The 26,422-nt window shown below is 29.5% G+C and overlaps 5 protein-coding genes across 6 annotated transcripts; all 5 read right to left on the reverse strand.

The window, feature by feature from the left end:
• Positions 1-809: 809 nt before the first annotated feature.
• Positions 810-10,950, reverse strand: LOC145755347 (nuclear pore complex protein Nup214-like). Its single transcript, XM_082571575.1, has 31 exons — positions 10,805-10,950; positions 10,467-10,610; positions 10,145-10,336; positions 9,931-10,043; positions 9,761-9,852; positions 9,518-9,588; positions 9,159-9,393; positions 8,783-8,901; positions 8,574-8,703; positions 8,312-8,481; positions 7,983-8,111; positions 7,808-7,903; positions 7,620-7,710; positions 7,467-7,547; positions 7,075-7,244; positions 6,652-6,861; positions 6,317-6,448; positions 6,133-6,233; positions 5,908-5,997; positions 5,514-5,704; positions 5,046-5,228; positions 4,744-4,809; positions 4,345-4,670; positions 4,168-4,241; positions 3,952-4,067; positions 2,340-3,863; positions 2,135-2,254; positions 1,897-2,031; positions 1,552-1,774; positions 1,330-1,452; positions 810-1,250 (listed from the first exon to the last, which is right to left on the reverse strand). Exons 1-31 carry the CDS (start codon positions 10,850-10,852, stop codon positions 1,223-1,225), a joined length of 5,523 nt encoding a protein of 1,840 aa, XP_082427701.1. The 5' UTR covers positions 10,853-10,950; the 3' UTR covers positions 810-1,222.
• Positions 10,951-10,960: 10 nt separating this feature from the next.
• On the reverse strand, positions 10,961-13,163 carry LOC145755358 (UPF0415 protein C7orf25 homolog). Its single transcript, XM_082571586.1, has 4 exons — positions 12,963-13,163; positions 12,660-12,824; positions 11,725-12,529; positions 10,961-11,517 (listed from the first exon to the last, which is right to left on the reverse strand). Exons 1-4 carry the CDS (start codon positions 13,094-13,096, stop codon positions 11,299-11,301), a joined length of 1,323 nt encoding a protein of 440 aa, XP_082427712.1. The 5' UTR covers positions 13,097-13,163; the 3' UTR covers positions 10,961-11,298.
• Positions 13,164-13,437: 274 nt separating this feature from the next.
• LOC145755081 (phosphatidylinositol 3,4,5-trisphosphate 3-phosphatase TPTE2-like) lies at positions 13,438-16,252 on the reverse strand. The gene is made up of 11 exons (XM_082571288.1): positions 16,173-16,252; positions 15,864-16,073; positions 15,543-15,674; positions 15,335-15,452; positions 14,996-15,158; positions 14,809-14,890; positions 14,505-14,655; positions 14,184-14,370; positions 13,939-14,036; positions 13,773-13,868; positions 13,438-13,696 (listed from the first exon to the last, which is right to left on the reverse strand). Exons 1-11 carry the CDS (start codon positions 16,217-16,219, stop codon positions 13,520-13,522), a joined length of 1,461 nt encoding a protein of 486 aa, XP_082427414.1. The 5' UTR covers positions 16,220-16,252; the 3' UTR covers positions 13,438-13,519.
• Positions 16,253-16,807: 555 nt separating this feature from the next.
• On the reverse strand, positions 16,808-21,583 carry LOC145755895 (RING finger protein 150-like). 2 transcript variants are annotated; one of them, XM_082572136.1, is made up of 9 exons: positions 21,398-21,583; positions 20,847-21,053; positions 20,538-20,613; positions 20,058-20,181; positions 19,338-19,473; positions 18,661-18,812; positions 18,341-18,434; positions 18,000-18,083; positions 16,808-17,831 (listed from the first exon to the last, which is right to left on the reverse strand). In XM_082572136.1, the coding sequence occupies exons 1-9, from the start codon at positions 21,548-21,550 to the stop codon at positions 17,754-17,756; spliced, it is 1,104 nt and encodes a 367-aa protein (XP_082428262.1). In that variant the 5' UTR covers positions 21,551-21,583; the 3' UTR covers positions 16,808-17,753. The 2 variants fall into 2 exon arrangements, with proteins under 2 accessions (XP_082428262.1, XP_082428256.1); XM_082572130.1 differs by having other exon boundaries at positions 18,000-18,095.
• A 533-nt stretch (positions 21,584-22,116) lies between these two features.
• LOC145754926 (lysocardiolipin acyltransferase 1-like) lies at positions 22,117-25,316 on the reverse strand. Its single transcript, XM_082571099.1, has 7 exons — positions 25,028-25,316; positions 24,869-24,878; positions 24,370-24,558; positions 24,102-24,233; positions 23,753-23,884; positions 23,039-23,172; positions 22,117-22,888 (listed from the first exon to the last, which is right to left on the reverse strand). Exons 1-7 carry the CDS (start codon positions 25,217-25,219, stop codon positions 22,451-22,453), a joined length of 1,227 nt encoding a protein of 408 aa, XP_082427225.1. The 5' UTR covers positions 25,220-25,316; the 3' UTR covers positions 22,117-22,450.
• Between the last annotated feature and the right edge of the window lie 1,106 nt (positions 25,317-26,422).

Genomic DNA, 26,422 nt, shown 5'->3' on the forward strand with positions numbered 1-26,422 from the left:
TATTATTATGGTTCGAAATCTTAGATTTCGAAATATATTGTTATTGTCAGTATTTTTTATTATTATGGTTCGAAATCTTAGATTTCGAAACATATTTTTATTGTCGATATTTTTATTCTTACTCACTCGAATTTTGAAATAGATTAACTCTTGATCTTGTGTTTATAAAGTTCTTAAAGTTTAGTATGTTGTTTATATTAATATTGTGTTCCAATCTTCCTATTTTCAAAATTTAATTATTACTAATTACTAATTGCTTGTTTATTACTAATTACTAATTGCTTGTTTATTTATTATAATTTAAACATCTTTATTAGGTTTTCAAATTTGGATCAGTTTTATATCATAATAGCAATAACTTAAAAATAGCTTAAAAATTTAATTTTTGTTTGTTTATTATATTTAAATTCTTGTTTGTTCATTAAAAACTAAAGTTCGATTCTAGGCATTAAAAATTTAGTATAATGCATTTTATAATATAAGTAGTTGAAAAACATATTTAAAAAATAATTTTTGTTTGTTTATTATATTTAAATGCTTGTTTGTTGATTAATAAATTAAACATCAACTTTAATTATCAAAATATTGGTCTAATGTATATGAATACCAATAAGAGAAAATGGTTAAAAATTTTTTTGTGTTTATTGCAATTAAATTCCTACTTGTTTACTTAAATTTAATGTATAATATTTTAAAACTTTTAAATCAATTTGTTTTAAAATTTTTTGTCTAATAGTTAAAAAGGGTATTCTTAATATTTGTTTAATTAGTTAAGTTAATATTTTTAATTAAGTAATGTAAATGCATATATTTATTCACAATAAACATTAATTTTAAAAATAATCGAATGATTTCGAGCCATTTTTTATTTATCGAATAAATCTAGTTTTGTTTTATTATGCGATCCCCAATTACGTTATTAAAACCGGATTTATGTAAAACAAGTTTTATCATTTAGAAATAATAATGTAGCTACACCAACTAACTACTCACGATGATCTACAAACTATTTAATGAATTAAGGATCCAAAACTAGCCGCGAAATCAGCATATAGTATAGCGCAGTTCAATTATTTTTGTATTTCAACTGAAAAATCACACTAATAGATATTTCCAACTTTTAAATCAATGATACATTGTGGCCAAATTGTAAACAGAATAAGCAAAAGTGATAGCTAAAGCATTTCTACAACGTGTTTTGAGTTATTTTCGTTTTTAGTATTCATCGCCATGAACTGAAAGACGGTTTTCTACAAAAAATCATGAAAAAGTTCAATACTTTAATATTTTTGAGCAAAGTAAACGACAAATAAACAAATAAATATTTACTGGGTTTGTTGTTGTGCTGATGAAGCACCAAATCCACCGCCAAAGCCACTTGGCTGGTTTCCAGCTAAGTCTCCAAATCCGCCAGATTGCTGATCTGAACCAAAACCACTTGGACTGGCAAAACTAAAAAAAATTACCATTTCTAGTTAGATTTTTTTTTAATATTACACAGGTTCATGCTAAAAATCCGTGTTTGACATTTTTTATGATATTTCAACTTACGATGAAGCTTGCGACTGGCCAAACACATGACCAGTACAAGTAGCAACGTTTGGACTAGCCGGACTACCAAAGCTCGCAGGTGATCCAAATCCACCAGCTGTGTTTGGACTTGCTCCAAATGCACTGCTACCAAATGCAGAGGGTTGGCCAAAACCACCTTTGGCCATAAAGGCATTAGTTGCACTGCTACCAAATACTGGTGCAGACCCAAAACCACCACCACCTAATAATATCAAGGTTAAAAATAAAATATTTTTATTTTGAGGCAGTTTTTAAATTATTATTATTTTCTATTTTTTATGTATATAACAATAAACCAAGACTATGCATTTAAAGTGTAAGAACCTGTTGAGAAAGGTGAAGCTGTACCAACAGGTTTAGTAAACGCATTAAAACTCGAAGCCGAACTAACGGCACCAAATTGGCTTCCACTTGGACTACCAAATGGACGACTTGCAGCTCCGAACAGTGATGTACTATCTAAAATTAATTTTAATACAACATTTTAAAAAGGTTTGCAAAACATTTTTGTGGTCGAACTATTGTAAAAATTGGCAGATACTACAATTTACATAAAATTTACCTGAAGGTTGTTGTGTAGCTTGTTGAAAAGCAAATGGATTGACATTAGTAGAGACAGGTTTAGCTGAGCCCAAACCACTCATAAAACCATCTCCAGTTTGTGTTGCTGGTGTTTTAAACCCTAGAAAATAAAGTTTTTAAAACCATAAAGTTAATATTTTTTTCTTAAAAAAGATTTGCTTTTCTGTAGTTTTTATTAACTTTACCAGAATTTGCTTGAAAAGGGCCTGGTTGAGATGCTGGTGTCTGGCCAAAAGGACTAGCGGTATTTTGTGAAACTGGAGTTTGCCCAAATGCTGATGGTTGTCCAAACAGACCAGCAGGTTTCGAAGCTGGCTGGCCAAATAGACCACTTGATTGTTGTGCCGTTGATGTTGGCCCAAAAAGTCCAGGACTTCCTACACTGGAAACTGGTGCTTGACCAAAAAGACCAGTGCTTGGCTTGGTTGCAGGTGGTTGACCAAACAGACCAGTAGAAGACTGAGTACTTAGTGTTTGACCAAAAAGACCAGTACTAGGTTTTGTCACTGGTGCTCCAAAAAGGCCAGTACCTGCTTGTGTGGCTGGTTGACCAAATAAACCAGTACCTGACTGGGATGCTGGTGTTCCAAAAAAACCTGTACTAGACTGCGTAGTTGTTTGACCAAATAAACTAGATTTTGTTGTTGGTGTTTGGCCAAATAGTCCCGGACTTGGTTTTTCTGTTCCTGTTTGACCAAAAAGACCTACAGCTGCCTTACTAGATGGTGTTCCAAAAAGTCCAGGTTGACTAAATGGTCCTGTACTAGTTTTAATAGTTGTTTCAGCAACAGTTGTTTGGAGTGGAGTTGGTTGTTGAAATAAACTAGCACCAGGTTGGGATGTTAAATTGTTTTTTTTAGTTTCAGGTGTACAAGCTTTTAAACCAAATAAACCATCTTCAGTTTTAGACTCTGGTTTTACACCAAATAAACTTTTTGCAGATGCTGGTTTTTGTCCTTCGGTAAGAAGAGCATCGCCAGGAGTTTGATTTAAACTAGTAATAGTTGCAACCACATTACTTGGTGGTTTTGAAGTGATTTCTGTCACAGCATTTGGGACTTGTGTTTCTTGGGCAGATGTTGCAACTTCTACTGTAGGGGTTTCACGACTGGTCTTCCTTTGTAGTAAACTTGCAGTATCTTCACTGGTTGCTTTTGTTTTAGAAGAGTCACTTTGATTATTGAGTGCAGAGGTCTGGGTTGGTTTTGGATCCATGGTAACGGGGACACCGCTGGGCAAAGAACTGCTACCAGACAAAGCTTGCACAAGTGAACTTGGTGTTTGGTTGTTATCTTTATTTAATGCAAGTGAAGAGAAACTTAGTGGAGATGCTGTTGTGAACTTCCCAACTCCGAAAGAACCTGTGATAGTGGAAACATTAGGATTAACGGATGGAAACGAAGGAGCTTGACCAAAGAGACTTGGTTTGGCAACAGCTTGTTGCCCAAATACAGGTGTAGTAGATTTAACATCTTTTATTTCAGAAACATTTTTATTTTGAACCGTAACAGGAGAGGGATTGGCTTTATTGAATGACTGAGACGACGACCTTGACATTCCAAACTGTGTTAATCCTGATCCGGCAAGGTTGGTTTCATCGCTTATGCTACTTCCAGAAGATGACTTTGAATGATTGGGAGCAGGAGATGGTGCAACCGGTGTAAAGGATTTTTTGGTACCACTCGTTGTATCAGCTGGCTTTATATAAGCTATAATACGTTATAAAATTTAGGCTAAATAATGTAAAAATAATTTTATTTGTTACCATTTTTTTTAACTATTAGTTAACATATTTACCTTGATTGGGTTGTGGTACAAGTCCTACGTTTTTACTTCCTTGTTGTTGTTTCTCAGCAACTACAGTGTTTAGAATATTTTGCACAACTGCAGCGGCACCAGGTGGCACATCCGGTCTTAAAAATAGAATTAATATAACTACAAAATAAACAATTCAACTAGATTGAAATCATAGATGTCTCTAATTTTAAACAAATATTTAAACTACGAACATACTTTGCATTAAATTTTGCAGAAAAGGGAACAACATTCAACACTGCTGGTTCCTTTAATTCCTTAATATTAACAACCTGAAATAAACAAAATAAAATTACAAAATACCTAACACAAAATCAAACATTTTTAAATAAAATTTTTTCAATGTTTCAATAAATAAATAAAATAAATATTTACGGTTGGTGGATTGTTTAAATTAGATGTTGCTTCAACATGGGATGTAATATTAGGGTCAAATTTGGCTGCTGGTCGCACTTGAACTGAATTACCAGGAGCACCATAAGATATGGTGGATGGTTTGTTTGCTAGCGGTTGACTTGGTTTTCCACTGAACAAACTAAAACCAGGTGCAGCCGATGGTTGGTTCTCACTGGTTGATAATGGTTTTTGTGGCGGTATGGTTGCAAATGGACTACCAGACATTGAAAATACTGATGGTTTGGAAGCTTGGGGACCACCAACTGAAAATGCTGATGTCATTTGGGATTGAAAATCAAGTTTTGCTGCACAAAAAAAAGATTAAAATACTGGGCTATAGTTTTTCAATTTTTAAATAGTTTTTTTTTAAATAGGTACCTTTTGGTGCAGCTATATATCTTACTTGTTGAGAATAAACATTAGAATCTGAACTCTCAACAGCAGCTAATAATAAAAACTTAAATTTAAACAAAATATAAAAAACATTATGGATTTAATTTTTAGCTTCTTATTTAAAATAATCTCAATTTTAAAGAGCAAAAAATAGCTTTAGGCAAATAACATTAATATTTTTTTACATAATACGAACTAAAATTATTTTTACAAAACTTGAAAAGTAACTAATAATATTTTTTGTAAAACAATATTCAAAAAAAAATTCACTAAAATTATGGGTGCACCTTCATCAGTCTCTTCCTCTGTTTCAGTATAATCAGCAGTGTTGGTTGATTGTTGACTGCTTCTACTCTCCACTGATGTTTTTCTTGACGTAGTTGAAAAACTTGGCACAGAATTTTGTGGTGAAAGTTTTCTTATCATTCTTTGTTGGGGTACTGGGATAAAACTTGACTTGGTCTTACCCCCTTTTAAAAAATGGGGTTATATTTATTATACGTTTTTCAGAAATTCGCAGACTAAATAATACCTTTAATTTTCTAAGTGTTAATATTAAAAAAAAAAAAATAAATATTTTCTTATGATAGTCGACTACTGCAACATTAGCTAACAAATACCTAATTTAAATAAGTTTGATACTCTGGTACACATATTGTAAATTACAAGACCATAACAAAACCTGTAACTTTAACTTGGGCTGGGGTTAGGGTCAACTATCATATTTCTAAATATAATTAATTTTAATTACAAACCAGATGCTGGTCTAACAGGTGCCCTTCTTCTACTGGAAAGCATTTGAGCAAGCTGACTGGATTTCTTAGGAGAAATGCTCGAAAATGGAGACCTCTGATTGGTTGAGGTCGGGGTCTTGTCAAGATCAGCTTGGTTACCCGTGATTTTTTTTGTTTGAATTATTGAATTTGCCATTGTTTCCAGATCGATACTGTGTGCATTTAAATGTGTTATATTATCATAATATTGTTACCGTATTGTCTATATTTAAAGTAAATGGTGACAATAGAATTGTTACGGTATTTACTCTTTTCGGATTGAAATAAAAATCTTGCATTGAAAGTATTAATTGACTAAAACCAAGTAAAAAATATAAAACAGTTTCTTGTAGCAATTTAGGGATTAAGTTCTTACCTGTCACCATGAGATCCTGGTGTTCTTCTTCGTGCGGAGGTAAGTCCGGCATTAGGAGACTGGTAGGTGGCAGTATTGAGCAATTTCAACCTTTTTAAAAAACAAAAAATATTTATTTTTAAAAAGTTAGATTTATAAGAAAGCTTAACTATTATTAATAGGTAAAAATATTTTTTTAAATAAATACCGATTCGATATAAATTACATTAATAAAAATGTTGTTACCTATCTATCTTTTGACTGAGAAGTAAAACCTTTACTTCTTGACTGTGAAGAATTTTTGTTTGGTTTGAAATTGCTTTTATTACAGCATTTCTTTCCTCCATCTAAAATTTAACAAAGGTTTTTTATTTTATATCAAGAAAATCCATTTAAAATTTTACCAAACTTTAAATTTTGTTTCATGTACCTCTTCTCGTCTCTTAGTTTTGCGCAGTGATGTTGACTTATTCGTGGTAATATGTTTGTGCCACTGCTCGTCAAGTGTGGCATCAGCCTCTCTTATGGCATCATTTACATACTGGTACAATCCACGAATTTCCTAAAAATAAAAATTTGAATTTAAATATCGTTTATAAAAAATCAAACAGTGACTTGATTAAAATTAAAACCACCCATAAAATTATTAAAAACATTAAAAAAACTAATAGAACAATAAAAGATTAACACACTTTAGAAGCTTGAATTAGTTGATTTAAAGCTATATAAAATGCTAATTTAAGCAAACAAAACTAACTATTTTACCTTCATATTTCTTTGATCTTCTAAATCCAAAGGCCTTGACTTCAGAGCCTCCCAGTAACCCTTATGTTCAGTCTTCTGCTTGTGATTTATTACATTTTGTAGACCAGCATAAGCCTCCAATGCAACTTGCTCAGCACTTTGAATTTCCTTATGCTGTTCAACTGTCATGTTGATTATCTCCTTAGTAAAAATGCTATGACTGTTGGTTTTCTAAAATTTAAATTTAGAAATAAGATTTTAGGAAAAAAAGAAAGAAATTATCTTAAAAAATTATTGTTTATTTATTTTTTGCTAAAAAGTCTTAAAATATTTAACATATCAGTCTGAACCCTTTATTAACAAACTCAATAAATGTAAAAAAAGTAAATGATTAAAAAAATCAAAAATATTAAAAATTTACAATGTTTTAGTTTAAATTCTTACATCAGATAACTCTTTTCTTTTACTTTTATTTCCCAAAGAGGCTATATCCTGTGCTACAGCATCGCCCTCACTAATAAAACTATTCAGATCATTCTCAAAATTTGAGATCTCGGATCTTAAACTTGCTGTGATTACATCTTCATCACTGTTCGGAATCGAACTTAAACGCTCTGTAAAATATCAAATTTCACTAGATAAAAAACAAATTATGAATATGGCTCCAAAAATTTCGGAATTTAAATAGATATAAGTACACCCTGGATAAGTAACAAGGCTTTCCAGACCCTAAGAAATAACTGGTAAGTACCCCCACAAATTCATTTGGGTGAATTTATTTCTTATTTAATCCTAAATAAGAAATGTTACAAAAAAGAATATAGGTTGTTTTTCACCTCTAACTTTATTTATTGAACTAATTGATTTTCTTCTCGGAGATTCAATCGTTTCTAAGTTTGTGTGAACATTTGAACTCACTAAAAATAAATTTATTTTAAAATAAAAGTTATGTTTTTGTTTGGTTAAAATAAATAGGAATTTTAACTTACCTTTGCGTCGTAAAGATGTTTTTTCAGATGCAGGTTGAATGGGTCTTGGTACAGGAGCAACTGGAACCTTAACCTGGGTTGGTTCTACATTCTTCAAAATAAAAATTTACAATTTCAATTTTGGTATTTTAACCACTAGGTAAAATTTAAAAAGTAATAATACATAAAGAAAATGTAAGTTTGTATACCTGTTGAAGAGTAGGAGGAGTAAATGCTCTAGGAACTATTGGATTGCTTTGATCGGTAATCTGCTTCATTTTACCAACTACAGGAGACATATTTGGCTAAAAACACAAAAAAAATGTTAACTCAAACTGTAGCTGGTATTTCACAAGGGTTTTTTATAATTTATTTATTAGAAACCTGCGCAATGTTTCCCAATACTGGAGAAGGAATTCTTTTAGGTGTACTTGTTGAAAGAACTGAAAGTTTTGGAGTCAACTTAAGTTTCGATCCTGACAAAGATTTAGTTGCAATATCACGCTGGCCCATCTATACCAAAATTAAATATAAACCAAAACTTTTACCACAGAATATTAAAAACATAACATAGAAACAATAAAAATCATACCAATGATACCTTTAGAATTACAATTTGTTCTATTTTTTTAAATCAAGTGAAAAAAAATAAGAAAAAATGTAAACCTAACCTAACTGAAATATTTATCAAGCTTCTGTTTAAAAAACTTTACCAGGTTTGTTGCAGTTGCACGCTCACCAATGAGACTTAGTTCCTGACTTGTTGTTACAAGGCTAGGATATTCTTCAATATCTAACAAGTTGATCATGTGAAAAAAGCAAAGAGATCCCTCACTTGATAGAATAACATATATCGGCATTGGCCCACATTCTCTTGTGTCATCTACAAATAAATTCAATTTGTCATAACATAAACATAATTTTAATTATTTTTTTAAACTTTACAAAAAAACGAAAATTTAAATATGATCTCACCAACAATAATTCTATCCTGTGCGGTGTACATAACAGCAACCCCAAGTGGAAAAGGGTCAATATCACCCCCATTTAACATCGGGATCTCCGCCCTACTTGAATCATCTAACGTCCATATCTCCCATACATCCTGGATAAAAAAAAAATATTTGCGTCCAAAATTTTGGCAATTAAGCTACAGAACAATTATACTTGAAGAGAAAACTTACAGTTTTTCTATCTTTGGCAATAAGAGCAGTTTCAGATGCATTTGATGAGGCAAGAACAAACATATTCCATTTATCAATGTAAGTTTTGTGGAAATGAGCACGTTGAGGTCCAGTGTTACCTAAAAGTATATTAAGCAATTTAATGATTTTCTGTTATCAGTTTTAATGCTAGCAACTAGCAAATATGCCAAAAAAATAAAACACAGCGAATAAATGTAGTCTCAAACAAAATTGAATATCAATTTGTCAGGTTAGAAAAGTTGGTGGCATTGAAAAATTAAATGTAATATTTATTCCCTGATAAAAATGTTTAAGGTAGGTTAAACATTAGTGTATATCCTATTAATAATTTTATAAAATTTTTCTGTAAACTTACCATAACAGGGATCTTCATAATTTTTCCACACTGCTTCCTTGTTTTTCTCCTTAGCTGGAGGAAGATTGGTCACAAACAAGTTGGCCTGATTGTCCTCATCATCCTCTTCTCCCTCATCTGGAAGAGCCACATAAGATGTTGCAACCTGAAGGGTAGATAGCCACAGGACATCACAAACTCCAACTCTTCTATCAATTTCAGGGCAAACTCGGACGGTTCTTCGAATCTCTAAATTCTAGAACACAAAAGTATATTTAGAATATCAAATTAAAGACTTACAATAACTGCAACAATTTTTTTCGATTAAATGTAAACTTTATATCTAAATGTTAATTGAAATTTGTTTTAAAAATAATTACTGGTGTAAATTGTTCTAGAGATCCATTTCTTTTCCCAACCATAATTTGTTTTCCTCTAGGACTCCAACAAACTATTATTATACAGAAAACAAAACAATTCAAAAAAAGATTTACATAAATATTGTTTAGCAAATAAGAAAAAAAATAAATCAATTAAAATTTAATACAAAAAGGGTAAAATAAAAACACTACGTCTTTTCACTAAGATTAACAAGTTTAGAAAATAACTAAAATGAACATCACCTGAAAAAGCTCCAAAATCATCAGGTTTTTGGGCAACTTCTTGAATGGTGTCTGTTACTGATAACATGTGCAAAGAACCAGAAGATAAACAACTAACAAAAATTATTTCATATTTTAGTTTAAAAAAAGGTTAACAAAGTTAAAGGAATATAAAAAAAAACTGAACATACATTGCTAAATAGTGGGTGTTTTCAACTGCAGGATTCCAACTTAACCCAGAAACTTGTACTCCAGGAGTTTTTGAAAGTGGAAAAACAACAAAGGGAGTTTTTGCCGGTTTAGTCTAAAAGGAAAAGCTTTTCGTAAAACATTAAACATATTTTCAATTACAAAAACAAAAAAAATATAAAAAATAATTTAAAAATTTAAATGCACTGCTTATACCTTGTTGATTAGGTTTCTTGTGTCAAAAAATAGCAGTTTTAATCCAATATCAGTGCTACAACATACAACCAGTGACAGATTATCAGAACTAATATCGATCCAGTGAGCAGTGGATCTTAAAGGCACATGCACAATTGGTTCAGAGGTTGTGTTGTTTTTTGCATTTTGTAACAAAACATCACCGTCATAAACCTAAAAAGATAGAGTGTTTATCTATCTGTAATAAAACTATAAAAAATGTTTTATTTTTTCATAAAAATAAATAAAATTAAGGATTGGGTATATATAAATGTTTAAGAAATGAAATAAGTTAGAAACTTACCATGAAACCATCTTTATCAATGACGAAAACTAATCCATAAATATTTGAAATGGCAAGAAAACTTTGTCGAAAACAAGAAGATTTGTCCCATTCTGTTCCTTTCAGTGAAACTGTTCCCACTTGTCTAAAGCTAAACTCTGTGGGCTAAAATCGAAAAAAATATTTTGATACATACAAAAAACTCTTATTCTATGTTGTTTTCCATTAACACAACATAACGATGTAAAAGTTACATGTATTTTCCTTGGCTGTGTGAGAAATATGTACAAAATTATAAAAAAAATATACTAGAGTGGAGGTTTTTTAATTTTTTTACAAAAATATTTTTAGAAACTTACTAATTTTTCAACTTGGGGTGGAAATGGGTCATCTTCTTCCTCTGCCATTTTTCTTCTATTTCTTTTTTTTAAATTAATAAAACATAAATCTTTAAACAAAAAATCCGAAATATTAATAACCTGCAAGTCAAAAAAGGAAAACAGTATGTTAACATTCAAAAAAAATGTGTAATAAATTTACAAACAAAAATGGTCGAAGAAATGAACTAGATTTTGTAACGGCCTTGAAAAGAAAGTGAACATAGAGCAAATACAGAAAGAAAACTACAAGAAATTTCAAAATATTATGGAGTCAATTCTACAACGCCACCACCAGTGAAAGTTTCAATAAAAAATACGAAGTGTTTAGGGCAGTGTCCAATTGATTTAGGCAAGCATCAAATTTTTACTAAAACAATTGGTAAAAGTAAAGCAATTATTGGACACAATTTGCATTTAAACAAAAAAAACCATCAATCCAACAAAGTTACATTTTTTAAATATAGGTAGCTTGTTTAGCTTAAAGTAACAGACTCAATTTTACTTAAATCCTCTGTAGAAATAACATTTTGTTTTGACACTATCGTTGCATTTATTTCTTTTTGCTCGGTCAATGCTCTGGCATAATGTACAAACACGCTGTATTGAACACCATTCTGTTTTGCAGCTCGAATAAACCCTGTATTTGCAGTAACAGTTACAGCCTGATGGGTGTCTCCAGTTCCAAATATTGTCTGTGTAAAGTAAAATATTATAATTAATGATATATACCTTTTTCTTGGCATGCAAAGTACTAAAATAAACAAAATTTATATCAGTAGTAACATTAAAAGGTTTTGTTTAACTAGGCCTATTTAACATTTAAAGGTTTAAATATTAAAAGTTTTTAAGTTAGTATTTTTTATGTTCTTTTACTTTAATTTTGGTGATTCAAAACTTACCTTTGATCTTTTATTCATTTTACTGCTTGAAATCAAATTTCGTGTCCTTTCTGAAATTTCGTCAGGAACAACTTGAATTCTTTTTAATAATTCTTTAGTTCTTCTTGTCTCATTCAGTCCCCCAATTGTCGAAACTATTTCCTGGAAGTGTTGCATAGCTGTTTCACAACATATCAGTTTTTTATCTTTTAAATATTCGTTTAAAATCGGTAAAACTTTGCAATCGTTTCTTTCTTCTCTGGCTTGTTCATCAATTACTGTATAACCATAAACAAATTGATTTTGTCCATTACAAAGATTTGAAACAAGTGACAATAAAGTGGTAACATCAAGATTTACTTTACTGGTTAGTGAAGTGTTATCTTTACTTGATGATGACAATGTAGTTTTATTTTCATTTTCAGATTTGGTTAAAGTTAGATTCTCTAAAACTGATGACAAATCTTCAAGGTTTACAGTTTTTAATAAAACTATTTGATCATCTTTATTCTCCTCATCACTTGAATAATCATAATTCTCATACCCAGAGACAATTTCACCCTCTATTAAAATTCCTAAAGCACTTAATTCATTTGCAAGTTCGGTTGGCACACCATTAGAAAAACTAAAAATAATTCTTGGGGTGCAAAAATCTACAGGATATCTTTCGGCAAGGTTTAAAAAGTCGTGTGCAATGTCAATTAAATTTTTTTCACCATATTGTCCTTGACCACTCCAAGCATGATGCAAAGCTTTTGCATTTCTGGCAATGCTTTTTATCCAAATATGACCGTTACTAGCAACTATGTCAACACAGAGTGAGATTCTAAAAATTAAAATGTTAGAAACAATGAATAAAGTTTAGAAATAGCAGGTACATAATCGACAAAAGTACTAAAATTTCTACTTAAATGTTTAAACATTTTTATTTTAACAAACCGACTAAAAAAAACAACCTTTCATAATCAGTTTCATGTGACACTGCATGTAGAAGAGATGTTATATTATTGTGGCCCACTCGTTTAATTGCATCTAACAATGATTGTAAACTACCAAGATTGGTGCTGCTCAAATGACTTTGGTGGTAAACAATTTGCCCACTCAATATTTTGTTTAAAAATCTAACCAAAATAATTTGCAATTATTATTTTTCAACAGATTAAATTAAACAAAAGTTCATACAGTTATTTAAAATATTTCTCATTTTTTTTTTAAATTGCATAAAAAATTTACGATTTGAAATATTATTTACTACTTACTTTATCTCAGATTTAATTCGGTTTGCCAATTTTGAAGAACCAATTACTTTTTCATTTATTAATATATTTACATAATTAAGTAATTCTGTTGCCTCAGATAAACGAACGTTTACTTTTTCTACATCTAACTCCATTTTGGCAGTGTCAAAATAAATTGCGGGTACTAGACTAAACTCTGTTTGAATAAGATCGATGCACAACTAACGCAATATTATGTAAACATGCCATGCAGAATGAAACTGCATGACATCACTTATTAAATAGGGCTTGCTACTGTTATGCGTTTTATACGCCATGTCATGGATATTTTTATATCTTTGGTTTTTTTGGCAGATTACGTTTTTTTTCATGACTTAAATTTATTTGCTTTTATTGTATTACTAAGCAAGAAAATTTTGTTACTATTTATTCTATAAAGCAACTACAGCCTTAACATAACAATCTCACAAAAATCAATGTTCGTGCGATTATTTACTGGAATATCATAAGATAGCATGATAATCAAATAGGTGATAGTAAATGTTATGGTTAGCCATTATTTAGCTACTACAGTTTATTCAAGTTTGCCCGAATAACAATTCAACCGCAAAATCTTCTTGAAAAATGTGCCAAGTCTTCTTCTTGTGCGGGTTGTCAATCTGATCACGTGATAAAATGACTTGGTTGTTTTCCACAAACGAAGTATGGATCCAGAAATAAAATGGGCAATTATCATATCCACACGGGAGCGTTTTCTACAGAGATGATTTTATTAAAATATGAGACAAAATTTTGTTATCCCAAGAGAATTATTTAAAAAAAAAAACTTACGTCAGTTGAAGTAAACCGAAACTTGATATCTCCCACCAAATCTGGGCATGATTCTACATCGCAAACAACATTGTTTTTCTCAGCATTATGCCTTACCTGAAAAAATTAAAAACACGTAAAATAAAAAAATTAAATTAAATTGTATTTTGACTTTATTTAATTATACCTTTCCGTTATATTCTTCTGCGAACTTGCACATGTGTATTTCCTTTCCACCAATAATTATTTGAAGCGAAAGATCGGACCCATTACTTCTTCCTACACCTTAAAAAATTTCAAAGTTTTACAACCTTATTGTTTAAAACTATTTTCAATTTATAACCAATAAGTTCAAAAATATAAATTTAAACATAACTAAATCAGTAAATTTTCTAAAAATGCTATAAAACGGATTTAAAATAATATAAATACCTTTTATAGAATGTATAACAACCGATTTTAACTTTAAAACTTGTTGGCGAGGTATTTGGCCTCCATATTTATGTTTGATTTGTTCAAAATAACCAACATATCGAATTTGTGAAGCAGTCTCAACACCTTGAAATGTTATCCCAACTTCTAAGTCTGTTCTTCGAGATCCAAAGTATTCTAATGCGTCCTAAAAGACCACCTCTTATCATTAACCTACTGACTGGTTTTTAGGTACTGCAGGAGATACTTAAAAACACACCAGCATTTGGAATTTAACCCAAAGCCCAATGTTATGGATATATATAACAAAAATACAATTACCTTAGATTTTTCGAACATGCCGTCTTCAATCAGCCATGAACTAATGCAAGTTCCCGTCCTCCCCTTTCCTCCCTTGCAATGTACAGCTATCACGTGATCGTCGTCACGTGACATCCAATCCTGAACGTCGTTAATAAACTCAACTAGATCACTGTAAAGTCAATAATTTTGCTGAAATCTTATGTTTTTTTTACATTTTTACTGTTTACAAATTACAGGCAACATTAATAAATTGTATCAAATTATAAAATTAGTAGTCTACAGTTTTTAAAACAAAAAATTATCATCTTAATACCACACATACCTTAAGCTTGGAACGTTGTGGTCGTCTATCATGACCCGATAAACTCTATTCTCAAACTTAGTTTCATCATAACTGCGTTCACCTACACATCAAAACTTGTTAATGATATTTATAAATATTTAAACAATTGACAAAGCAATACACTTCAATATTGCAACTATACTTTACACTTCGCAAAACAACTTACTGCACAAGTTATATATTCTGAATTTTCCAGGGTGTTTAGTTTTGAAAAACCGACTAACTTCGTTTATCGGATTACGGAAGAAACTCGTGTGACCTTTGCTTGGAAATGACATAGCTATGACGCGGGCTGTGACGTAGGTTAAATCAAGATCAAAACCATCTTTCTGTAAAAATTTAAAAAAACTTAGTTTCCATACGAGTTGTTTTTTATGTAGAAAACATTAGGAAACCCCCCTTGATTTGGCAAATATTAAACTGGCTTACCTATTTGCTATAATAAAACTGCTATTTATATTAAATTAAAAAAATTTGCAAAATAAGAAAACAGTTTGATAGTTACCTTATATCTTCTTTTGTTTTGAGACACAGTATGTCTGCTTGTTTTTTTCATTTGTTGATGGGAATAAAATATTCTACCCACTCGAAATATTCTTATAAAACGAGCTAGAACGACAACTCTGAAATAAAAAAGTACTATTTTACAAACTCAATACAATCACGTTTTACAATGAATGATAGTAAGAAAGATCTAACTAATAACAGCTCACCGGCCAAGGCCCTGTGCACCATGTTCTTCCACAAAATTGTCAAGAACTGTGTAAAACACAGTAACACCAAAGGTTATTACCACAATGGCACTATCAACTACTTCCCATGGATTGTAAAAAAACTTTCTAAAACTGTAACGTAAGAGAATTAAAACTGAGTTAACGTAATAAATGGAATTAGGCTATGGCTAATGTGTAAAATATTTTTGGGATTGCCTTAATGTGAAAAAATGCACGGCACAGCAGCAATTTGGCAATTACTTAAAAAAGGTCGAAAAATTCCTACATTTTAAAAGGTTAGAAAGTTTGTTACATTCTTACCCATAAGAAAATAATCGTAAAAAGACGTCCACCATAAACAAACAGGACAAAGCAAGTGCAATACCATCAAAAAATTGTTGAGAACTTTTACTTTTGTTTGGAATACTGAGGTCGATTATCATGAGAATTATATCAAGAATTATTAGAATAACACCGATTGCTCGAACTGATATGTGATCAATAAAATGTCGAACATTGTACTGTAATTTTCTGTAACAACATATAATGTCTAAGTATTCACTATAATGTATATAAAAATGTTATTACAAAGGTTCTATAAAAAATAAGTTTAAGTTTTACTTAGCTTACTCGAAATCGGTTTCTGGAACTTCATCCTCTTTTCCATCGTCAATCATATTCCACCATAAATCCGATATTTCTGGAATCGTGACCTTATCATCTACATCATAAACAATAGGCGTGGCGTCATTAGAAGTTTCTCCAATTCGAAATATGTCGCCATGCTTTACAACTTGTTCTTTCTTAGAATCTCCATCTGCCCAGCTTACTTTCTTTTCCGTAACTGGATTGCTACTCTGAATTTTTCTTGGTGGTGCTGACGGCATAAAACTAATATTATCAAGAGCGAAGTCGTTCGTGGTAATGCCATTTGAACTTACACCCAAATCGCCTTCAAACGAGAGGTCAACTAAGGAATTATCCATAGCTCACTAACTTAATTTACCCGGGCAGACCTCACACTTGCGACTGCAGGTGCGCAAGCGTATTGGTTAAAAATTAACCGGCGATATGTCGGCAATGCACGATGAATGGTGACGTAGTTATATTGCATTATAATTACACATAGCAGGTATAGGTATTTAAATAACGCAAATGCAAATACTTGAGTGGTAATAACAATTTTACGAACCTGAAGTTTTTTTATAACTTGATAAGCCTATAAGGTAGGGTTAACTATAAAATAATAAACATAAACTCAGTATTAAATTTTGTTTAATGTTAAACAAATGTACTGCAAAGTAATACAAACGCCAAAGTATGCATAAATTATCGCACAACCTGATGCTTAATTTAAGAATTTAACAAAAATCAGAAAAAAAATCAACGCAAAAAACACATATATATACCTAAGCTTACCCTAAGAAATTTAGCTTAATTAATAAAATCAGAAATGTACAAATTGAACAAATAAGTGCAGAAAAAAGATGTCAGTATTGCAATGCAAATTAAGAAATAGGCAAACAGCTTTACTTTGATTTAACATTTGCTTTTGTAAGGTTTTTATAAAGTATTTTTGTTTTGACAAACTCGTTTTTAGTACGTATATGAAAACAAATACCTCAACAATAAACGAAAAAAACAAAGCGGATACACTTACACTAGATAGCATATAAAATGTATATAAAAACACAAAAAATAGAAGAATTGAAACTGATTTCAGAAAATGTATAACAACATTCTATTTTAATACTATTCACTTGTTAACGCAGCATAGGAAAGAAGAGTATAGATTTGCTATACCGCATAAAAGAATAATCAATTTAGTTAATAATATGGGACGGAGGGTTCAAAATACAGACCAAAAAAAAATAACAAGGTTTTGAAATAAATAATTAATAGGATTGGAAATTTTCAATAACCTTAAAAAGTGTAAAAAATTTAGATCTAAATCGAATGATAACCACTTTTTACAAACTCAAAATTAATCTAAACACCTTAAACATATTCTTTATACCAATGCTTTTTTTTTAAATACTGTACAAAAAGTAAAGTACCTGGTACTTTAAAAGTTTAAACAAAATAAATCAAATATATACATAATACCAATAAGTTGAATCTGCTCTATAAAAAATGTAGTGGTGGTTGTTTACAGAATTAAATTCAGGAAAAATAGTAAAAATGCATCTGAACATAAACCTTAAAAAACAATTACACTTTCACTTCTGTTGTGGCAGGAGGATGAGATAATACGATATGTGATGAAGAAGCCAAGTTAGTCTCTGCTACCTAAAAACAAAATTAAAAAAACGCACTTATTAAGGGTAAATATTACAAAACTGGTAAAGTTTTTAGCATACAAAAACAGCAAAAAATGGCAATCTAATACATAAGCCAATCAAAAAAAATATTTTTTGGAATAAAAATAAAGACTTTTAATTAAATTTTACATTCTACCTCCTCATTTTGTAATAGAGAATCTGGAGCTGAACTACTGTTCGATTCTTCCATTTCAATATCATTTCTATGTCCTACAACTTCCTGCAATAACAACTGTAATAACAATGTTTAAAGACAAACCATTTTTTTAATTCATGAGACAAATTAGCTATCATATTTTAAAGGTTCGTACACTATTCTTAACTTTTTCACAAAAAAAAAACAATTGCTTAAAATCAATACAAAAACATTTATGTTACATATAAAATAAACACAAAGAAAAATGTACGCACATAAAAAATTTTCAATAAAAATATTTAGCAACTAACAATGGGGTAAAATCAATATTAATAACTTACAGAGTCTGATGTTTTCAGAAAATTGACTTTGCACATAGGACATGTTTGCTTATTCAGTAACCACGGGTCAACGCACTTTTTATGAAATGAATGCCTAAGCAAACAAATAAGTTAGCATTTAGCCGAGTTTCAATGCCTGTTAAACATTTACAACACTAAACAATAATGAGCAAATAACAACTTAACTACAGTGTTAACATATTAGAAAAAATTCTTAAAAAAATTTTATTACATAATACAGTTTTTTTTTGGTTAAGTATAAAACTTATATATACTTATTTTTTTTAAATTATTTAATTTTTTAATGACTTGGTCCTTACTTGCACTTCAATGTTCTTACGCAGTCATTTATTTTAAAGGAGTCAATACAAATTGCACAAATGTTATCACCAGAAAGCAATTCGTCGTTTGATTTAAGAGTTTTTGTTGGTAATTTCGACAGGGCACGGCGTGTTTCACTATTTCGATTCCGCTGTAAAACACAAAAAATTTAAATCAGAAGATTGGTCTATAAATCAATAAATTTTCGTAAATAAGGATGTTTTACTGTGATATTGAATTTCTAAAAATAATAAAGTAGAGTAAAAATATTTTATTTTATTCAAATAAAAGTAAGTCAATATTACCGCACAGTTGATAAATAAAAATAAGGTGAATATTAACTGCTATACTGTCAAACTATTAGTTTGGTTTATTTACATTGTAAAAAGTTTAATTTTAAATTAAGTTTGCTATGTGTAAAAACTATTTAATACAAACTATAAAGTTGTAACAGCTTTTTAAATAGATTGGAAATTTTGGTATGTAAATTAAACCAAACCTTACTTTCACATCCTGGTATAGTTTACTGCTATATAACCAATTCTTAAGATTCAGAAAAAAACGGTAACATTAAATTAAAGTTATATACAGTTAATTAAAGTTTGAATTATTTTAATTTTGAAAACTAAGAAAATGTATGAAAAAGTATTTAAAACAAGTGTTAGAAACATATTACCTCTCCCCTATTTAAAGCCCGAACCATTCGGAAACGTTGAATGTAATAGAACACAAGCCAAGCGAGTGAAACTAGCATTAAAATCATGAACGAAACCGATACAAATATAATTGAAGTTCTTCCTAATTCATAATTTCTAAATGGGATAAAAACATCATTCATAGTTAGCAATAAATTCTTAAAAAAATTTCAATATTCAAAAATAAAGTAAAAGTCATTTAGTAAAAAACATAAAAAGGGGTTTTGGTCGTTTTACTATACCCACAATAACAAAACAGCAATGATTAATTTATGACTTTGAAAGAGACAGATGCCATTTTCAACACAAAAGAGAGTTAATAAACTGATTTTAAACAAAACATACACCATGAATAAAATAGACTGCAGGGATTTTGTGACCTAATTAATTTATGACCCATAGCAAGGCAATATAATTGTGTGCACCATAAGGTAATGCATCATATTACTAAAATACCCAAGCAACCACTACTTAACTACTAAAATAACCATATGTTGGTAGTGCTTTATCAAACCACACATTAGAGCAAGATCTTGGTGGGTGTAATTTATTTATAAATTTATAATTTGCATACAATGTAAAGTTTAACATTACTTGTTCTGTATAAGCATTTTTATAAAAACAACAACATTGGAAAAAATTTTAACCAAAATTTGACACAAAAAATAAAAATCCAAAACTAACAAAAATTAGCTACTTACGGTGAAGTCTTATGCTTGCCCCCTGGATAAATAGATGCCACTACATTTGTTTTGTCTAGTAAAATGTTAGCGATTGAAACGCCCAAATCATAGTTAATCATAACAGAAACAATTAATCTGGAACCTTGAAATATAAAAGATCGCCCAATCAATAAGTTGATTACTTTAACCATATTAATAATGATCCCATAATATAAACTGTATAGTATATGGTAGGGAAATTGTAATAACTTTAACTCTTTTAAATTATTATTTTTAAGTTCAAAATTTAAACCAGATTATGTAGTTTAAACCCCATTTAACCTTAAAACCTATTAAAAGATTTATAATATGTAAATACTTGAGTATTGATTGATTATTAGGGTCATATAACTGTAAGCTTTAAGCTACTCTTGCACACTTATACATATGTATACAAAAGATTGTTAACAAAGTTTTTTTTGAACATAAGCAACTGATTTAAATAGGATATTTACATACTTTCATGACTCATTATTGTTTTATCGGTATTTTCATAATCATAGATGAGCACACCACTTGCATTGTACTTGTAAGCCTGTAACAGAAACAGCATGATTTCAACCAAACAAACAATATTTTAGAAACTAGGTTACACAATAGATTTACAACTTATGAAAGTTAAAAAGTTTACCAAAAATTCCGTAAGTAAATAAAGCATTAAAACAGGGTTTTTGCTATACTGTTGTAAAAGAGTAAAAAGAAACATATTTAGATATATACTGAATTTATTTAAATAAATATTATGGTCAAATATATAACTTTATTTACGTTGTCAATTTTATTTGAAAAGGTGCATCCGCCGCGAGACATTAAAGCAATCCAAGGCTGGGATAAATTGTTGGTAGAATAATCATAATCACATCCATCCCTGTTTTCAGTATTACGATCATAAGCATACACAACATTGCCAAAAACTTCTTTAATGGGGGAATGAAATCCATAAACACCGACTTCGTCTGAAAACGAAGTTGAACCCTAAAAATATTGTTTTATTAAGATGAGAGAAAATTATGTTCTGACGGACAACTCCATATATGTGACATTACGCTAAAAAAATTTCATTATTAGTTGCAACAGGATGCTACTATACACCTACACACTATGACAGGTATAACCCTATTTAAACATGAGTTTTTAAGTAAACTATCATGAAATATTTCAACAAACAATAAAAGGTTTCAATATATATTCAATATAATAATTAATGCCTAAAATTTTAAGAATACACCATTAAAAACTACTACAAACCCAGGCTTTATAAAGATAGAACTTACATCAAACATATATTATTCAAATACATAAAACTATAAATATCCTACCAAAGTAGCTTCCCCAGTTAAAGAATCCGTGTAATTAAACATAACAACGGCTCCAAAGTATATTCCAGAATCATCGGTGGTCATTGTAGCTTCTGATTTAACTTGGATACATAAATATCCAAGTATGACTGCAAGTCCTATATTGCTATACATTATTGTTCACAAAACTATATAAACTTTCAATTCTAAAACTTAAAAAAAAAATTAATAATCAGATAATGACTGCTTTTATTTACGGACTAGTATGCGAGCTACTTAATTTATTTAATAATGTAAGATTAGTTGTTAGTAGATAGTACATTTGAAAAAAAATTAAAAAAGGTTTTGTCTACGTAACACAAAAGTCTGAATGTCAGTCTCTTTCAACATATAATTCTACCTAAACTTAAATTCTCCCATCTTAGCAAACAATATACCATATACAAATTATGATTTCATGAAGTTTACCACTAAGTAGTACCTAAGCCGTCCGCGGATGATGTAGCGCATACACAAAAAGCAAATGTTTACGTCAGACTTGAACCATGACGCACTTAAGCAAACAAGATAAAAAGAAATGCTCGCTACCCCCCACTGCCGGTAGCCACTACTTTTATTTTTTTGTAACTCACAAAAAAAGTTTGTTTTTTTATCCTTTAAAACTTACAATTTACAAATAGTTCTTTTATTAGTTAAAGCTTATTTATTACAAAAAGTTTACCAACATACAGTATGATCAGTAAATTAGTTGACTATACGTTTTTTAAAACACACAAGTGCTACTATTAACTGCATCTTAAATACAGAGGGTTGTTTAATGGCAACTACAATATAAAAGCAAATTACAAATAAATTACAATACAGATGTTAATATTGCATTGCGAAAGGTTATGGCAATTCAACTTACAGATACTAGCTTCACACTTAAAAATATTAAAAACTAAATAAAAAACACAATAATTCTATAAAGACTGCTAAAATCTAGCATAAAAAAATTAAAAGCTCGAATATAATTATGCTATTCTTTTAACATACAAAATTAAATAAAAAGTTACAAAATTCTGAAAACCGCAATTAGTTTTCCTTATCTAAATATTTTTTGTAAGGGCTATTTCCAGAAGAGGCATCACCTGCACCATATTGTGTAGGTACAACACTATGTTTACCCCACAACTTTTCAGGCTTTTTAAACTGCTCATACAGTAACATTTCCAATTTCTCGACCCCACCAATAGCATAACCCTGACATAAATAAAACGCAACTATCATTAGAAAATACCAGCGTGCAAATGCGCTCACATACATAAGATAAAAAGTTAATATCATAATCAACCACCAAGCAACAAATGCAATATAAGTAAGGCCAGGTCTTGGGTCAAGTTTGGGCTTTTTACTTGACTTAAACTTGCGCTCAGAGTGATTTTCATTGCTATAAAAGTCTTTTAAAAGTTTTTCTTTTTTAAACCAAAGTTTTTGGCACCATTTGGACAATTCCTCTTCATCTTCTGGCAGCTATCAAAAAAATCATAAGAAAAATTACCATAATATTGCAATAAATAAATATGTTAAAATTTTTACTACAAATCTATAAACTTATGTATTTAATAATTGTTGGCAAACCACTCATAAAAAAATGTAAATTTTATTACTAAAAAAACTTACTTCTGAAATTGAGTATCGTTTAATATGGAAGTGAACTTCTCTGGGTACTTCCCCCTTTATAATATTCAACTCACTTTGAGGTAAATTGTATGGGTAACCCACAGTTACATCATGGACTGCCTGTATTCCACTTACTAAAAGAAACATATACATATTAAATAAAACATACAAAATACCAATGTTGCACCTAATATAAACATAGGTATTAGTTTAAATAATAATTGAATAACTGAATGTCTAAAAAAATTTAGTAAAACATTACGTTAAATTAGTATAGGCTATAGCTTATTTAAAAAGATAAAAATCACATATGTTCTACAAGGGTAGTATGATATTGCGTAGTTAAGTTACAGATTAATATTACTAAAACCCTTATCTTGTTAGGAAAACATTAACCTGGTTGGATACATGGCAGGTCCAAAGGGTAACCAGGGGACACATAAAGATTATTAACCTTTACCATGTTAGGCATACAGATAAAAATTCATGTACTGATATTAAACATTATTTGAAAATCAATTTAATATTAAGCAATACTTTTTCCTGTACTAAACTTTTGCAAAATTTTGAGTAATTTGGTAAAAATATATTACTTAAATTATAACAATATTTGCCTTTTATTAAAATTTACAGTACACCTATAAATATAATATAAGTCCTGCAAAATATAAACTATTACTCATAAAATCATTTTTTTAAATGTTTATACTTTACCATTTCTTAGTGTGTTTACAAAGTGTGTGAAACCCTTTGTTCTTGGATGTAAAAGATATTCAAGTTCAGGCAAGTTGTTCTTTCTGGCATAAGCTTGACTCTTTTTCTTATTGCTTGTACTTAAATCAGTTCCTGAACAATATAAATAATGGTATTTTTAATTAAATTGTTGGCAATCCTGCTTTTAAATCAATAGTAATTTTAATCAATAGAAATTGTTTTACTTAAAAGGTATATAAAAGGAAATAAAAAAAAATCTTTAAATATGGCCTATATTTTAATATATTATAATTCCTTATTGTTAAACTAAAAATATTAAAAAAAAAATTAATTAAGTATAATCATTCACCTTCAGGAAAAAATAAAACATTTGGTCTAATATCCATCTCCACAAAATATTTTAAAATTCTGCGAATATGATTTTGATCAGATTCCCAGTTTCTGTCAAGAAATATGTACCCTGTGTTTTGCATTGCCCAACCTAAAAGGTAGAAGTTATAATAATCAAGATATAAAGTAAAATTGTTAACTAAAATATTTAATTAAATTTTTGTTAAAAAAATAAAGTGAAATGCACTTTATAGATACACTTTGCTTTATAAATATTAATGAATTACCTATCCCAGGAAACCATTTTAAAATTGATTTAAGGGCAATTTTATGTCGATTTAAAATTCTTGAATGAAAGATAACATGGTAGAAAAACATCCAATCCAGTCTTGTTCTGTGGTTCATTACAATAACTGTCTTCTCATGTCGCTCAATTGCATCACCAGTAACTACTACTTTAATCCGCAGTAAATTTTCTGAAAACAAAAAAATTAATCAACAAAATTATTTCTAAATTCTCTTTTGACAGTATATATTATACACAATATTTCTGTTTAGATTTCCTCTATGAGCTTGTTAAATTATGTTTAATTTTAAAATATAATCAATTCTACAACACAAAATATACAAAGATTTAATAGTATTTTAAATATTAAAAATTAATATGACTGATTTTAAAATAGTTTTAGTAACATTATCTTATTTCCAAATAAAACTTAACTTTTGAAATGACAATGTTAAAAGTAACTTAAGAAACTTTTTTATTATTGCCAGGTTATTACTTACCACAAAAAGTCTGTTGTTGTCAACAAAATTGAAATTGAAACATGAAATAAAAAACAAATGGTTGTGTAGTAAGATAATAATAAGTAAAAATTAAACAAAAATGTTGATAATAATAATAAACCACACAAAAAGACATACACAAAAACTAAAACAACTTACCACAATTAACGTTTGCCAAGTTGATCCCAATACTTCAATTAATCTTCTATAAAGCCAAGGCCATAAGAACATTAACGGCAATAATGGGCCATAAATATAAACTACACCAAGAAGGCAAGTCGTACACAAATAAAATGTCATAAAAATCCCGAAAAATGGCCCACATGGCACATATTTTTCGGCGTCAGCCATGTTTAAATGTTGTAGAATGTCAAGTGTCTAGAAATCCTGCCTAAATAAAATGTGCATTTAATAGTAACTAAGATGTAAAATAAAACCTTAAGCTAAATTCGAAATTGCAATACAGACTTATATCATGTCATCGCCTAAACGACCCTACGAACTTAAAAACTTTCTCTCTACTACTATAACACCACTATTCACTATTGTTTTTATGACAAGATGATCCATCAAATCGGTAAATGCCGGTTACCGGTAAAAGTATATACATAAAAATACCTTTTAGTTTAAATCTGTTCCGATTTTTTTAAGTCACCAACTAAAATTATTTTTATTTTAAAACACTTTTATTATGAATACGGCTAGTTTTTTCGATATACTTACTTTAATGTACATTTTATTTCAATTTTTTTTATCGCCTAAATGTATTTAACTATCTTCGTAATAAGATTCATGCTTATAATTTTGACAAATTTAGCATATAAATAGCACAACTTTTTTGCGATTTATTAAAGTCAAGTTAACTTAATCCCCGGTTTAACTCGACTTTAATAACTCCACCCTAAATTATTTCCAATAAATCAAATACTTTCAATCCATTCGCTATTGTATCATTATAAAATTACTAATTAGGTAAATGTTATTAAAATAAACAAAAGCTACTTTAAAATGTTAAAAGTTGTTTTAAAAAAGTAAAAAAAAACTGTTTTAATTTTACGCGATTAAAATTGTAGAAAAAAAAATGTTTTGGCTTCCAAGCGTCAAGAACATATTTTGAATAACACACCAAAACAACGTTTCTTTGGAAATATTTTGTTCGTAATTGGTACCTTGCTTAAACTACCACGTTTCTTCGTTATGTAGCTATAAGATACAACAAAACTTATAAGAAATTCGTGAATTATTTAACACCTTTACACATGATTCAATATAAGTATATTATGAGAAGAAAATTTAGGTATATTATACAGTATAGATTTATTCAAGGGTCGTTAAATACCTTACGAAATAAAAAATGATTTATTGACTCAATGCTTTATAGCTTTGTACGTCAGATATTTTAATTAAAAGGGAAAAAGAAATGACATTTTTCGCTAGCAAACAAATATAGTGCGTTTTAATGAGCTCCTCACTTACTAAATATTTGCTTAATCGAGTTGAGAAGATAATATTGTTAGATATCTACTGAAACGGAGTGAATAACAATAGAAAAAG

The sequence above is a fragment of the Corella eumyota genome, chromosome 1 (assembly GCF_963082875.1).
Source record: "Corella eumyota chromosome 1, kaCorEumy4.1, whole genome shotgun sequence".
Taxonomy (NCBI): Eukaryota; Metazoa; Chordata; class Ascidiacea; order Phlebobranchia; family Corellidae; genus Corella; species Corella eumyota.

Excerpts from the sequence above, each read along its gene's own strand:
- LOC145754926 (XM_082571099.1), bottom strand. The coding sequence starts at position 25,219 with ATGGCTGACGCCGAAAAATATGTGCCATGTGGGCCATTTTTCGGGATT. Across the intron at positions 24,234-24,369 it reads AAAATGGTTTCCTGGGATAG|GTTGGGCAATGCAAAACACA; the intron begins GTAATTCATTAA and ends TCTACCTTTTAG. Across the intron at positions 23,885-24,101 it reads TGTTTTATTTTTTCCTGAAG|GAACTGATTTAAGTACAAGC; the intron begins GTGAATGATTAT and ends TATATTGTTCAG.
- LOC145755347 (XM_082571575.1), bottom strand. The coding sequence starts at position 10,852 with ATGGCAGAGGAAGAAGATGACCCATTTCCACCCCAAGTTGAAAAATTA. Across the intron at positions 8,482-8,573 it reads ACAGGATAGAATTATTGTTG|ATGACACAAGAGAATGTGGG; the intron begins GTGAGATCATAT and ends ATTTATTTGTAG. Across the intron at positions 6,449-6,651 it reads AAGATCAAAGAAATATGAAG|GAAATTCGTGGATTGTACCA; the intron begins GTAAAATAGTTA and ends TTTTATTTTTAG.
- LOC145755895 (XM_082572130.1), bottom strand. The coding sequence starts at position 21,550 with ATGTATAGCAATATAGGACTTGCAGTCATACTTGGATATTTATGTATC. Across the intron at positions 18,813-19,337 it reads GGGCTTTAAATAGGGGAGAG|CGGAATCGAAATAGTGAAAC; the intron begins GTAATATGTTTC and ends TGTGTTTTACAG. Across the intron at positions 18,096-18,340 it reads TTCTGAAAACATCAGACTCT|TTGTTATTGCAGGAAGTTGT; the intron begins GTAAGTTATTAA and ends TTGTTATTACAG.
- LOC145755358 (XM_082571586.1), bottom strand. The coding sequence starts at position 13,096 with ATGGAGTTAGATGTAGAAAAAGTAAACGTTCGTTTATCTGAGGCAACA. Across the intron at positions 12,825-12,962 it reads CGAATTAAATCTGAGATAAA|ATTTTTAAACAAAATATTGA; the intron begins GTAAGTAGTAAA and ends TATTTTGGTTAG. Across the intron at positions 12,530-12,659 it reads CATGAAACTGATTATGAAAG|AATCTCACTCTGTGTTGACA; the intron begins GTTGTTTTTTTT and ends TTTAATTTTTAG.
- LOC145755081 (XM_082571288.1), bottom strand. The coding sequence starts at position 16,219 with ATGATTGACGATGGAAAAGAGGATGAAGTTCCAGAAACCGATTTCGA. Across the intron at positions 14,371-14,504 it reads GCATGTTCGAAAAATCTAAG|GACGCATTAGAATACTTTGG; the intron begins GTAATTGTATTT and ends GTGGTCTTTTAG. Across the intron at positions 14,037-14,183 it reads TGTTATACATTCTATAAAAG|GTGTAGGAAGAAGTAATGGG; the intron begins GTATTTATATTA and ends AAATTTTTTAAG.